The sequence below is a fragment of the Canis lupus genome, chromosome 6, assembly GCF_011100685.1.
Source record: "Canis lupus familiaris isolate Mischka breed German Shepherd chromosome 6, alternate assembly UU_Cfam_GSD_1.0, whole genome shotgun sequence".
Classification (NCBI taxonomy): domain Eukaryota; kingdom Metazoa; phylum Chordata; class Mammalia; order Carnivora; family Canidae; genus Canis; species Canis lupus.
The window spans coordinates 10,601,963-10,616,938 of record NC_049227.1 but is presented as its reverse complement, the minus strand read 5'-3'; the positions used below and the strand labels follow the sequence as shown (position 1 = coordinate 10,616,938).

At 44.9% G+C, this 14,976-nt stretch overlaps 1 protein-coding gene across 1 annotated transcript in view; it reads left to right on the top strand.

The window, feature by feature from the left end:
• Positions 1–14,922, top strand: part of TRRAP (transformation/transcription domain associated protein) — a 115,261-nt gene extending 100,339 nt beyond the window's left edge. Inside the window, 6 exon segments of the mRNA XM_038539452.1 lie at positions 2,986–3,211; positions 4,156–4,373; positions 6,550–6,734; positions 11,222–11,425; positions 11,511–11,705; positions 13,774–14,922. Of these exon segments, the coding sequence (XP_038395380.1) occupies positions 2,986–3,211; positions 4,156–4,373; positions 6,550–6,734; positions 11,222–11,425; positions 11,511–11,705; positions 13,774–14,058 (1,313 nt within the window). The 3' untranslated portion in view covers positions 14,059–14,922.
• The last annotated feature ends 54 nt before the right edge of the window (positions 14,923–14,976 follow it).

Below are 14,976 nucleotides of genomic sequence, written 5' to 3'. Positions count from 1 at the left end.
CTGCCCGTCCTCTGGCAGAGGAGCCCTGGCGAGCACCAGGTCTCAGAGCATCTCTTTAGCTGCCTGGGGAACTCTTGCAGGCTTTTGAGTCTCAACCCATGAATGATTATCATAGGAAAGAAGATTTGTCTGGTCAACTTGCCTGCTAAAAGAAACATTTTACTTTAATTATTGCTTTTATAACTATGTCCAGAACTTCTTTCTTCACTGATACACTAAGCCATAGAAAAAGTGGTCACACTGTTAGTTGTTTAAAATATCTTTTAAGAACTGTTCCATTGTAGAGAACACAGCTAGAAATATGTGCTGTGTAGATGAGATTGAAATCCTGTAAAAGAAAATATTTATCCCACTAATGGCAAAGGATGCTTTGCAGCTACAGCCATGAGTTTCTTTTGATCTATGTCAGATACAGCATGTCCTGCCATCATTCCAGGTAGCCCCAGGGCCCCGGGTTTCTTCCCTTGTGGTGTGAGTGGGACATTAAAGGTAACGCTGGACTCCCCTTAAGCTTGAGGGCCTTCCTCAATGCACCTACCACCTTGACAAAGATGGTGTTTGAACAGTAAAACATGAGCCTCTCACACCTTTTTCACATGAAAAGAAATCTGTCATCTTAGATTTCTTTTTTTGTGACATTCACATGATGGGTCTGTCACTATTCCCTGAAAAAAAGTCCTGAGATGAATTTTATGGAAACTATCATATTTTACTCCAGGGAAATGATACTCAGTATGTCTTTATCTTAAAATGTCCACTCATTAAATCAAATGTAGTCTGAAATAGATTTCATTATGAGACAAGTCATTTGGATTTTGATATAAAAAAATACAAAACCTGAAATTCGTAGGAAGAGCGCTATGAGGCTCTAACCCTCTTCTAAGCATGGGAGTTTCATATGTCACTCAGAGCTCTGCAGCCCCTCTGATCCTCCTTTCCCAGGAAGAACCAGCTCTTGTGTTTCAGTGCCATGTTCTAGTCCACACAGCAGAGTGAGAGTTGCCCCACCTCCATCCTCGGGCAACATCGCACATGCTGGCTACTAACTCCCAACCCCGTAAGGAAGCAGAAGAAAGTTCGAAGGTAGTATCTCACCTTTATCCCAGGGATTGAGAACATATGTACACACAGGAACTTGAACACGAATGTGGCAGCCATTTTATTTGCAAAAGCACCACACTGAGAATTGATTAGCAAAGTGTGCCATATCTGTACTCACGTGAGATAAATAAAGTGGGGTTTTAGCCATTGATTTGGCAACTTGGCTGAACCTCAAATTATGCTGAATGCAAAAAAGCCAATCTCAAAAGGATACTTATTGCATGGTTCTTACCTAAGAAACATTTGTAAAATAACCAGTTGCTCAGTTGGTTAAGCAATTGCCTTTAGCTCAGGTCATAGTCTCAGAGTCCTGGGGATTGAGCCCCACATCGGGCTCCCTGCTCAGTGGGGAGTCTGCGTCTCCTTCTCCCTCTGCCCTTTATGTTGACTCTCTTGTTCTCCCTCTCTCCCACGTGTTCTCTTTCTCTCTGTCTCATAAATAAATCTTTAAAATTTTTCTTTTTAAAGTAGTGTTACAGTGGAAGTGGAGAATGGGTTAGTGGTGGCCAGGAGTTAGGGATTCAGGGCTCAGGTGGGTGTGGCCATATGGCTGACACAGGGTGCCTGTGGTGATGGACAGTTGATCACCTTGATTGTAGTGCTTCTGGGCATGCTAAGGTCACGCTGGGGTTTGGATTGCCATAGTCGCTCTGGTGCCTTTGGGCTGCCTGTGTAGGTGTTGATGGGGCCTTCACCAGCCCCTGGTTCTACATTCACATTGACTCCCAATCATTTTCTCTGCGTTTGGCCCTGGTCCAGTCCCTAGCAGCCCTGGAGGAGGCAGCAAGTAAGGCAAGCCTGCAGGAGGCAGTGAGGACCTGGGAGAGGAGTCTACATCAGGATCTCCCACACACAACCTAACTCTACAGAAGAGCATCTACAAGAGGCGCCAGAGAGGGCAGCCTGGGTAGCGCAGCAGTTTAGCGCCGCCTTAGGCCTGGGGCATGATCCTGAACACCCAGGGTCGTGTCCCATGTTGGGCTCCCTGCATGGAGCCTGCTTCTTCCTCTGCCTGTGCCTCTACCTCTCTGTCTCTCTGTTTCTCATGAGTAAATAAATAAAATCTTTAAAAAAAAAAAAAAAAAAAAAGGCACCAGAGAGCCCTTCAGCTTGAGTGTGAGGGTCCCCTGCCACATCACAGATTCCTATCCTTGTCAGCAAGAGGATGGTAGCTCCCATGGGGTCTATTTGCAGCAGAAATGATTCAACTTATCCTGACCTTCAGGCTCTGGCGAATTAGAGAAACTCAGAGCCCCTTCCACCACTGGTGCTCATCTGTGTGGAACTGAGACTTTTTTTTAAAGACTAACTTTTCAGCTGAATTGACCTTTTAATATCGAATTTCAATAAAACCTGAGAAATACAGGAGTGTTTTAATTGCTTAAATGAAAAGTGCATGTTTTCCATTTTTGTCACTTCTGTTTCTTGTCTTAATTTCTTCTGATGAACTAATTTATAATTTACTGTTTGCCTGGATTGGGCTTTTTTTTTTTTTCTCCTTTAGCTTCAGATTGATGACTGTGTTGGCTTTTGGCATGGGGCCATGGTTCCTGAGTGTGATGCTTGCTCTCAGGCGGGGCTGGCCCAGGGGGCTCCTATGCTCCTCGGAGGGTTCCACGTAACCTCTGGTGATGATGGGGGGTGAGCTTTCCTGTTAGCAGTTCATCTCTTTCCTCCTGCAGTTTCGGGGGTCAGCAGAGATGTTGCTCAGGCTTCAACTTACACTTTAAAGAGAGACAGAAACTAAAATGCTTTTTGCTCCAGATTAGACATAGAATAAAACATGCCTGTTTCCTACCCGCGAGGCTCTTCAGCATGATTTCGTGGTGAATTCCAGATAACCCAGATGATTAAAAATGTTTTTAATTATATTTTATTTTGAAGATTTTGACTTCAGTGTTCCAGGATCCATGAAGCTTCATAACCTTATTTCTAAGTTGAAAAAGTGGATCAAAATCCTGGAGGCTAAAACCAAGCAGCTTCCAAAGTTCTTCCTCATAGAAGAAAAGTGCCGGTTTTTAAGCAATTTCTCAGCACAGACAGCTGAAGTAGAAATTCCAGGAGAATTTTTGATGCCAAAGCCAACCCATTATTACATCAAGATTGCTCGGTGAGTGAACCCAGCATGGCAGTTGATCCACTAACACACACCACCCCGGGCAAAGCCCCGCTGCAGGGCAGAACTGGTACCGTGGTGCAGACTCATTCCCTCCCTCATGCTCTCCTTGTCCCTGAAACAGGAGAACATGAGATTGTGGAATCAGGCACTTAAAGGGTCTGGCCTAAGTGATGGGTGAAATGTCTTGAGTCAAGTTTGTGTTTCTTTTGCTTTTAAAAATACCTTTTCTGAATCCCCGTGGAACTGGACAGAATAGAAAGTTCCCCAGTCTATAAAACTCTTAAAGCTCAATATTCAAAACAGAATTGGACAATTGTAATATGTACTAGAGCATATGTTGTATCTTATTGTAAATGCCAGAAGTACTGTAACAAATGGTCATAACCAGAAGTCTGCTTTTTCACGCATCCAGAAATGGGTTTCCCAGTCGTCCGGATGTGACTCCTCTTCGGGCCAGCCCTCCCTGCTCCCTGATTTCTGTTGGCGGCCAAGGCCCATGGCAGGGAGGTAAAGGCGAGGGTGTGTAGTCTTCACACTCGCTCCTGGGGCACCTGCTCCCCGGCGGGCTCTGTGCCTGATTATCCTGCTCCTGACATTCAGACTCTGCCTCCTGCCCCCCACTGGCTCTGTGGCTTGAGGGGCTCAGCACCAAATCAGCTCCTGAGGCAGGACCCTATGGCCTGATGGTTTTAAAGCTACAGCATCATCTTCTCTTCCACCTTGTGTTTTTCCTCTGCCAGGGTGTCTTCCCCCACATTGTAAAATAATGTCACACCATTTATACCTTGTCAAAGTGACGCCTGGACTTGCAGTAGTCTGTGTTGTCACCACAATTCCAGATGCCATTCTTAAAAGTTCTGTTTTCTTCTCAAAGAAAAGGATTGGAAATTGAGGCCTTGGGGAGCTAGTATTTCATTGTGTGCTTGCTTGGGTAGGTTTATGCCCAGGGTGGAGATCGTGCAGAAGCACAACACCGCAGCCCGGAGACTGTACATCCGCGGACACAACGGCAAGATTTACCCATACCTCGTCATGAACGACGCCTGCCTGACAGAGTCCCGGCGAGAGGAGCGTGTGCTACAGCTGCTCCGCCTGCTAAACCCCTGTTTGGAGAAGAGGAAAGAAACCACAAAGAGACACTTATTTTTCACAGGTATGAGAGGTGCACTTTGGGGGTACATGGCTGATCCCGCTAGCCTTTGTGGGTTTTCACATGCTGTCTCTTGGGAACTGAGAGTGCCCTGAAGCACACCAAGGAGGGAGAATTCTGGAATGAGGGCCCTGCTCCAACAAGAAGTCACTCCCTAGCCTTTCGGCTCCTCACTACAAGATGAGTGCTTTGATGAGTACTTGTTTAGATAAGTGGGTGCCGTGTCTGGGCACACTGCTTTTGCTCCTTGCCCGGGAGTCCATCCATGCTCTGGTGAAACATTGGCTGAGTACAGGGCATATTGTGAGCGTGTTAGCAGCATGTCATGAGCATGTTTAAGTGAGCTCTCTGGATGACTTCTGGAGTTCATGCTGCACTGTGTGGCCACTGCCGGCACCCACCTTCCCGGCAGGAAATACAGCATGAGGAGGGTCGAGAAGCCCTGTGAAGGCTGTAGAAATATTGGTCACATGGCAACCAGCCTCCTCTGAGTAAGATCTTTCCATGTCAACTTATGTGTGATTTGTGGATGATCCATTTCTGTCTAATAAGGGCAGAGGTGAGCTGCCTATAATCCTATTCAGAGTAGAGAACCATTGTAAAAACATTTTAGCATCTAGTCTCCAAGATTAGGAGCCCATTGCAATGCATATTATCTAGTCCCGTGTGGAACTTTCTTCTGACCACTAAGAATCCAGCCCATTTTGACCTAAAATCTTTTACCCTTAAGTTCAATATCCTGAAAATAAGTAGATCGAAAAAACAAATCTATAGAAAACCGTTTGCATGTTAACATGTGTATAATGTGATCTATAGTGTTGATCATGTCTGGGGTAATAGATGGTTCTTTGTTTTTTCCAAAGAAACAAACTCTTTGTCAGCATCATACAACAGTTCACATATATGCCCTAGAGTCACTGTGGAATTTATGGTTTGAAGCCATGGCAGCAAGCCAGTAGTTGTGCTTTAACTGACATTAGGCGAAATTCATTCTGGGTTCAGTAGAAGTCAGAAATGTGTGTGTGTGTGTGTGTGTGTGTGTGTGTGTGTACCACACTGACACCAAATGTGGGTGCAGATGGTCATAGTGGCCTAGGGACTGGCTGGTGCAGACACCAGGTCAGAGCTTCCACTTGCTCACTAAGCAACATCAATGTAGCTTGCTGCTATGTCCCCCTGTGGACAAGCTTGATTTTGTTACCTTCTTGCTATCTTTTGGGAATTTTGGCTTGAAATGTCTTAAGGGGTACCTGGCTGGCTCAGTCGGTAGAGCATGTAACTCTCAATCTCAAGAGTCTTGAATTCAAGCCCCACATTGGGCACAGAGCTTACTTAAAAAAAAAAAAAAAGTCTTTGTAGTAGTATCTTGATCTAGTATTTTTAATGTATAATTTGCCAACAACATTTTGGGGTACGTACTGTACTCTCATTTATGGATGAAAAAACTGAAGTTCGTAGAAGTCCAGTGACAGTTCTCAAGTCACATCACTGGGAAAACAGACTTGGGATGTGAGTGCAGGCTGTCTGGCTCCAGGGCTGGCACACCCGGCACTTTCTGGTTGAGTGCAGTCCTGTTGGAGATCATCATCATGTGAGGCGAATTGCTTCATCAACTATGTCTCCAGTGCAAGAGTGGTCATCCAGGTGCCACATGTGCCTCACTCTCAATACAGCTCCACAAAGTTACTGAGTGGAGTGATCAGATTTCGTTCTGGGAGCTTTCCATAGCTGAACCACAGAACACAGAAAATGACTGGAGTGTTTTCCTAATTTCCCGAAGGTGGGGCCAGCCATCCCGACACCTGGAGACAAGTTAACGTAACCACACTGGATGGGCTACCTTGGAGTGAGCGGGAAGATTGAACTCTCCTGATAGAACCCTGATGGAGGACGTTGGCAGAATCTCTAACTTTTATTTTTAAAGATTTCTTTCTAAAGTGTTTCTGTTCACATGTGTCTTAATCACAAATGATGGCAGCTCGGGCTCCGTCACCCAGGAGACATGGGCCTTCTTGCTATATGCCAAGTTAGCGCATGGTGTGTGACTTTCAACTTTACCCCCTTCCTTTGCTCATGAAGGGCTGAGTGAGCTGCTCCCAGGACGTCCCCGGAGGTTAGAGTCAAGCACTACCCGGTGTATTCTCTCAGTCTGCCCAATTTCCTTCTCCTTTCTCCTCAGTTCCACGAGTGGTGGCAGTGTCCCCACAGATGCGCCTTGTGGAGGACAACCCCTCTTCTCTTTCCCTCGTGGAGATCTACAAGCAGCGCTGTGCCAAGAAGGGCATCGAGCATGACAACCCCATATCCCGGTACTATGACAGACTGGCCACGGTGCAGGCGCGAGGGACCCAAGCCAGCCACCAGGTACCAAATCAGGATGGTCAGGAGTGGGAGCTGCTGCCTGCAGCCTCACATGCAGCTACTTTCTGCGGCAGTGCTGCCATGACATGTGTGCTTAGAGAAGTAGTGGGCAGCTGAGAGGTACCTTGTTGCCTCCTTGGACTTGTGAGGTAGTAGAAATTAGGTGACCATGGACCCTAATGAAGTGACTTTTGCTGCACAATAACTTAATGGCAAACTCATTTGGCAGCCAAACTTAATCTAAGGATCATTAGGCTATTTATCCACTTAATAATCACCTTCATCTCGTTTGCTGCTGGGGTATTAGGTAACATATAGTTTCTGTACTGTGGAAACTTTCTAAAATATAAAAATTGGCGAGTTCTGAAACATGTCAGGCCCAGCTGTGTTTCGGTTGTCTTGGGAGCACAATGCCTACCACAGGCCTGGACTGCTCTAGGGTCATCGGGTGGACGAAGGGCTCTCTCTGCCTGCAGATTCCTACCTTGGTAGAAAGTAGGAGAGGTGTGGAGTCTGAATGAGGAGATTTTGTATGGGATTGTGTGGGTCACCAAGAGGCAGCTTTCTTGGCCTGCTCCCCAGACACCACTGTGTTCCTTCCTGTGCCTCCTGAGAGGGCTTCATAGTTTCTGGGAGAGATAGCATGGAGCTGGAAGCTGTCACCTGGCCTCCATCCTTCCAGGTCTGGCTGCCCAGCAGGACCCCACATGGTCTCTAAGCTGGACCATTACCTTCATTAGTCACAGTCGTTTATAAAACACTGGGAGATCCTCATGTAAGTATTTCAGTTAGTCTGGAACCTGGGAGACTTTGTGTTTTTAGCAAGATGGAGCCCACAGGGTACTCACCTCACCCACCTAGGCAGTGCTCAGGGCAGGCAGGGCCTGAGACAGTCCAGGCCTTGAGGTCTGGTGCAGCCTCCTACCCTTGTGCAAGCAAACTGAGTGGAATCCTTCCTCTGCTCTGATTCGCCTCTGTAGACACAGCTTGTAGCCTGCCTTGGGAACTGGTATCAGGGTTTCATCAGGCCACAGGCCACTGCCTGGTCACTCTGTGGACCAAGGACCATTCTGAGGGTTTGTGGGAGATGAATGGATTATATTCTGAAGGCTACATTTGCCTTTAACAGTGTAGAAATTGATGATTTCCATGTGCAAATATTTGCTTGTGTGAAGATGTCTTAGTGTTTTATAATTAGCTGTGTGACTAATGAAGGTAATGGTTGGCCATGTTTAGAGACCACATGGGGACCTGCTGGGCCAGCTAAAGATGCTGACAACAGTACATAACCGTTTAGTGTCATAGCGTTTTCTTACTCTTTGCACCCTAGCTTGTTTTCTTGCTAAATAACTCTGTTTCTTCATCCTTCGCTTTTTAAAATACCTTTATTGAGATATCATTTACTTGGCAGAAAATTCACCCTTTAAAACGTACAATTCAAGGATGCGTGGGTGGCTCAATGTTTGAGTGTCTGCCTTCGTCTCAGGACATGATTCCAGGGTCCCAGGATTGAGTCTCACATTGGGCTCCCTGTGAGGAGCCTGCTTCTCCCTCTGCCTGTGTCTCTGCCTCTCTCTCTCTCATGAATAAATAAATAATATCTTTAAAAAAAAAAACATAAAAACTACCAAAATTCCTTTAAAAAATAAATATACAATTCAGAGGTACTCTGAATTGGCTCATTTAGTTAAGCATCCAACTCTTGATTTCAGCTCAGGTCATGATCTTAGAGTTGAGAGATCAAGCCTTACATTGAGCTCCATGCTGGGCATTCAGCCTGTTTAAGATTCTCTCTCTCCTTCTCCACCCCTTACCCCAGAATACAATAAAATAACATGTACAGTTCAGTGTTTTCAGCATATTCACAGAGCTATGCAGTCATCACCACTGTCTATAAAACATTCCATCACCCCAGGGGCACCTGACTGGCTCAGTCAGTAGAGCATGCAACTCTTGATCCCAGGGTCATGAGTTCAAGCCCCACATTGGACATGGAGCTTACTTTAAAAAAAGTTAAATAAGACACTTCACCCCAAAAAGAAGCTTCATACCCTTTTCCTCTCTGCGCCCCCGACATTGGCAAACATGAATCTTCCAGCCTTCCGAATATGCTTATTCGTTATATGAAAAGAATCATACCATGTGCTCTTTTGTGGCTAGCTTTCATTTAGCGTAACGTTTTTGTCGTTTATCCATTTTGTAGCATGTATCAGTAGTTTGTTCCTTTTTTATTGCTTAACAATATTCCTTTGTGTGACTGTACCACATTTAATTTATCTGTTTGTCAGTTGTTGGACTTTTGGATTATTTATACTTTTTGACTTATGACCAGTGCCAATGACTGTAAACATTCATGTATATGTTTCTGTATGGGTGTATGTTTTTATTTCTCTTCAACATATACCTAGGAGTAGAATTGATGGGTCACATGGTAAGTTTTATGTTTAACATTACATGAACTGCCAAACTCTTTCCCAGGTGATTGCAGTGTATAAAGGTTCTCTTTTCTCTGTATTCTTGCCAATAGTTATTATTATTTTTGGTTATAGTCCATTCATTTTGGGTGATAACAAGTGATATTGAGCAGTTTTTCATATGCTAACTGGCTGTTTACATATTTTCTTTGGAGAACTATCATTCAAGTCCTTTGCTCATTTTTAAATTATATGACTTGTTTTTCTGTTACTGATTCTAAGAATTCTTTGTATGTTCTGGATGCAAGTGACTTCACTTTATTTCCTGTATATTGGCTATGTTTTCCTGTTCCTTTTCTCATGATTTTTTGTTGAAAACTGAATATTTTTAATTATACGTGGCAACCCTAGAAATCAGATCCTTTTCCCCAAGGCTTGTTGTTATTGCTGCGGTTTGCTTAGTAACTTTCCTGGACTAATTTGTAAAGTATGTTTTTGTCATATGCAGCCATTGAAATCTCTGTTCAGCTAGCTAGTGATTTGGAAGAGATTTCTTAAATGCCTTGAAGCAATAAATCTTTCCCCTTTTTAAGGGCTGTGTGTGTGTATGGGGAGGGGGTGTCTTCAACATGCCCAACTCTGCCTTCCTGTTTATAGAATCTCAGGGTCAACCAGATGTGAGAGCATGGGGCTTTCTGAGGGCCTTCTGAGGCTTTCTCATGAGCATACAAGTGGTCTTCCAGATTCTTAGGAATATATTAAAGCTTTTCCAAGCCTCTTGTGGTCATCTCATTCCCTAGTTCTTCCTTTTGTTTGCTGTTATCTTTTGTGCTCTAGCTGATATCACTGCCTCAGGCATCTGCAGCATTAAATGGTTGTCACTGATTGCTTTCAGCAAATGCCCTTCAGTTGAAGTAGGATGCTCCTCACTGACTGAATTCTGAGTTCAGAGACAAGCCCAATGAATGGGACTTTTTCAAGAAGCTCTTAGATAAGATGACTAGTGATAATTCTCTGGAGATGAGGCTTGGGGGGGCGGGGCTCACTGAACCCATTCACTCATTCCAGTGGCTGTTAGGCTGCTGGTTTCCATATAGCTGCCATGATTGCAAAGCTGTTGGTTTTCAAGGCCATTGTGGAGGTGGGTTAAAAGGGATGGGAATAGTATAATTAAACTGCTACAGAGCACACTGTCACTAAAATTCAGCTTTTTTTCTTGAGTAAAAGCTATTCAGATTGTTGTAAGCCTTTAATTTCCAGAATTTAAAAATTTCCAAAGTTCATATAAAATTTTTTAAAGTTTATTTTTATAATTTGTACTACTGTTCTTGACGGTCTATGTGGTTCTTGGTTGCTTAGGGCCTGCATTCTACTGGCTACTCAGAGCCCATGGGTAGGACTTAAGCAAGAATAGATCTTGTGCCTTTATCATTTGGTCTAACAAGAACTAAATTAACTCTGTAAACTTTTTATTGAGACTGTCTCTGAGTTTACAGTGTTTGAAATAGGTTTACAAGTCTCCTAGCACAGAATTGTGTAAAAGTGTTATGTAATATATCTGCTGTGAGAAACTAGCTCCTTCAGTTTATAAAACTGTTGTTTTTAATAGTCTTAGCTAAGAAGAGTTGGTATCCAGTTCTTTTTGTTAACTGGTCTAGTATATTTTGTAGTTAACAAATTATGGTATTTGGATTTATGTAAATTCTTGGTAAGACAAATATCACTATCATGCAGCTAAGGCTCTTATTCGGATGGCTCTGTCGTTCCTTAAAGCATACAACATGAGCCCTGGGGATGGCCTGGGTGGCTCAGTGGTTGAGCATCTGCCTTCAGCTCAGGGTGTGATCCTGGAGTCCCGGGATCGAGTCCCACATTGGGTTCTCTGCATGGAGCCTGCTTGTCCCTCTGCCTGTGTCTCTGCCTCTCTCTCTCTCTCTGGTCTCTCATGAATAAATAAATAAAATCTTTAAGAAAACAAAACAAAAAAACGTGAGCCCTAAAGGGAAAATTTTCCTTTGAAAAGAAGAAAACAAGTGAATTAAAAGGAAGCTATCGTGGAGTGATATATCATTTCAGGTCCTTAGAGACATCCTCAAAGAAGTTCAGAGTAACATGGTGCCACGCAGCATGCTAAAAGAGTGGGCTCTGCATACGTTCCCCAATGCCACAGACTACTGGACGTTCCGGAAGATGTTCACCATCCAACTTGCCCTGATTGGCTTTGCAGAATTCGTCTTGCATTTAAATAGACTCAACCCCGAGATGTTACAGATTGCTCAGGTAATTTGGTGTGAACAGGCAAAGCCTCTCCTTCAGACTTCTGCATTGTGCTGGTTAAGTTCTGAGAACATCTCCTCATGTTTAGGACACCGGCAAACTGAATGTGGCCTACTTTCGGTTTGATATAAATGATGCAACTGGAGACTTAGATGCCAACCGTCCTGTCCCTTTCCGCCTCACACCCAACATTTCTGAATTTCTGACCACTATTGGCGTCTCCGGCCCGTTGACAGCCTCCATGATCGCCGTCGCCCGGTGCTTTGCCCAGCCCAACTTCAAGGTAGGCCACAATGACTGCGCAGCACACACAGTGTTACTTAGACACTGCGCGGCCTCGCGGGCTGCTGGTCTGCTAGTAAGGAGAGAGAGAGCTACTTGTTGCTGAACAATTCAAATTTCTTCATTTGGGAAAAAGCATTTTGAAATTTTTGCTAACGCATTTAGGATGTTGAAGCAGCTTTACAAAAAGGAATTGGAAGCCTCTGTTGGACCATTTTCCCAACTATTACTGTTGCTCATCGGGTTTGTTTACTTGGTTTTGTAGCTGCTTTCCATTTTGCTTTTATGTAAATCTTTCGGCTATAAAAGGGCAGAAGAGTGGCACCTGGCTGGTTCAGTCAGTAGAGCCACATGACCCTTCATCTCCAGGTGGTGAGTTCGAGCCACACACTGGATGTAGAAATTACTTAAAAATAAAATCTTAAAAAAAAAAAAAAAAGAGGTGGAAGTATTGTCTGCAGGATAGCACCTTTCTTACTAGCACTGTGGTTACAGTGACGTGTAAGGCACACCCTGAGGTCCCAACAGTGGAAGATGAGATGGATGCCCTTGGCCACAGGAAGCTGTGGGACAACTCTGTCATGGTGACAAGGTGGCCACCTCTGCCTTCTTCGGGCAGTGATACAGGGAAGGAGGGCAGACCGGGATTCAAATCCATTTCACACTGACTCCGAGCCTGTCTTCACCACTAGAGTAATCTCTCCTCACAACTGGGGACTAAACCAAGTTATTTTTCTTTTAACTTAAGAGACGACTTGTACCTTTTTCTTTTTTTTTTCTTTTTTACCCACAGACAAGCAGTTTGTGTCTTGAGAGGCCTTCACATACCAGTTGCTTTCCAAAAATGGTCAGAACAGTTTTAAAATTATTAGCTAAATGCTTAACTGTGAACACAGACTTTACATTACATATTTCTTGTGCTCTTCAGTGCTCAGTTGCACGTGTCCCTCTGTGGAGTGCTTTCTGAGGAAAGCATGAGTATGAACATGAGTAAAAATAGCCTTGAGATTTCTCTGTGAGTGAGCAGTCTGTGCTCTGATGCAGCAAGTTCACGGTCACTTATTTGGGGTGTAAGGCTTTAAATAGAACGTTCTCACAGAGATAGGAATGTTATACTTCTGGAAACAATCATCAGGCAGCCTTAGAATGGCATTTATTTGAAAACTTTAAAGAATGAAGGAGGCTCTCCATATTTCAGAGGCCTGTTAGAGCTTGGAGTAACGCCGTGCATTGCTCTTTGTATAGACAGTGCAGTGTAGTTGGGAAGGAAGTGGGTTTTCTCCAAACTCTGGACCAGATTTCTTAACAGCCTAAATGTAAAGAATGCCTAATTCACTAAAATGTAGACCATTTTGTATGGGAATCTCTTCTAAAAACACATTTGGGAGGCTCTATTGTTATGCCCTGTATATGGAGAAACTAAGGTACGGGGGGCTAAGTAACTCTCCCAAGGTCACCCAGACAAAGAGTATTGGAGCTGGGGCTAGAACCCAGAGTCTGTACTGTGTCCGCAAAGAGGCCTGGGGTGGCTTTCCTTGGCCTGAGACCCATACCGTATGACACCCACATACCATGTGTCCTTGTGATTCCTTTCCTGTTTTAGCCCAAATGTGACCTTGTCACCAGCTTCCCTGAGAACCCCCTCTGAGCCTGCCTCACTTGCTGTTTTCTGCACCATGCCCTTCATCAAGGGCATGTCAGGCATTTCTCTGTTAGGACCAAAGCCCCATAAGGGCAAGGGCTGTTGGTGTTTCTGCTTTGTTCGCTCTTGGCTGCAGTGCCAGAACAGGCCCTCAACAGGTACTCAGATGTGTGGGGTGAAACAGACAACTGGCACCAGGAAGCAGTGTGACAGCAACAGGTGCCATTGGATACATGTGCCCTGACTCAGAGCAGAATGCTTTGCCTTTGGCCAGTGCTTGACCCCAGATGCCTTCCCTGGTGCATCGACGAGGCATCCGCCCCAGCCCTGGGTGCTATGGCTCACCATTGTTGGGCCCCACCTCGTTAGGAAGTTGCCCCTCCAGGTTGCTCCTGGTTAACCCAGCACCTTTTCCTTCTCCATGCAGGTGGATGGCATCTTGAAAACGGTGCTTCGGGATGAGATCATCGCTTGGCACAAAAAAACACAGGAAGATACCTCCTCTCCCCTCTCTGCCGCCGGGCAGCCTGAGAACATGGACAGCCAGCAGCTGGTCTCCCTGGTGCAGAAAGCAGTGACTGCCATCATGACCCGCCTGCACAACTTGGCCCAGTTTGAAGGTGGGGAGAGCAAAGTGAACACCCTGGTGGCCGCCGCCAACAGCCTGGACAACCTGTGCCGCATGGACCCTGCCTGGCACCCATGGCTGTGAGCTTGCCTGCTTCCGCCACCCCAGAACGTGAAGCACCTCTGGGCTCCATGCCCACTGGCTGTTTAGCTCTTCCCACCTGTCTGCTGCACTCACTGCAGCCTGCAGCGTCACTGGGCTGTGGTCACCCCCAATAGCATGTGTGCGACAAAGGGGAAACAGTTTTGGGAGAGCTGCCCCACCTGGAACAGGGGCCAGGCCATTAGCAAGGACAGGGTGAAAACGTCTGAAATTTACAATTCCTTTTACGAAACCAGGATTCCCCAGTTGGGGATGTCTTTGTGAATTATTTTTTACTGTGTTCCTCGGTGTGAATGTACAGATTGGACTGTAGAAGACAGTTCTGTCCGTTTTTAACTCTGAAGTAACACCTCACAGGAGCTTTGCGCTTTTGTACAGACCTTTGTAACAATTGTACAGAAAACCTACTCTGTTAGAGAAACAGGAAATTATGAACAAATCGTGCTGGTTTTTCTCTGAGCACAAACTTTGATGCTGTATGTCCGCGGCTGTGGGATCTCACTAAGTGGCTGATGTGGGTCAGCAAGGCCCCCTCTGCCCTGTGGGAACACCATTCCTACACGTTTGGATTCAGATTCCATTGGGAGCACACGAGCTCTGGGAGCTGGCAGGTGAATCTTACGCTTTTCATCGGCTGGTTTCTTGGGCACCTTCTAGACATTTACTATCATTGTACCTGGAAAAACACTTTTTTCCTTCATAATTTAAAAAGAAACAGCAACAAAGGTTTGTCCATTCACTCCAGTCTGTTAATGTTCACATTTTTATAAATATGAGCATTGAGAATGTTCTAAAATTTGTACAGTGTGATTTTTTTTTTTTTAGAATAAATATTTTATAAAAGGATGTGTCGCCTCTTATGTGTGTGGAAATGCTTGTTTCTGTGAGGTGTTCCCTCAG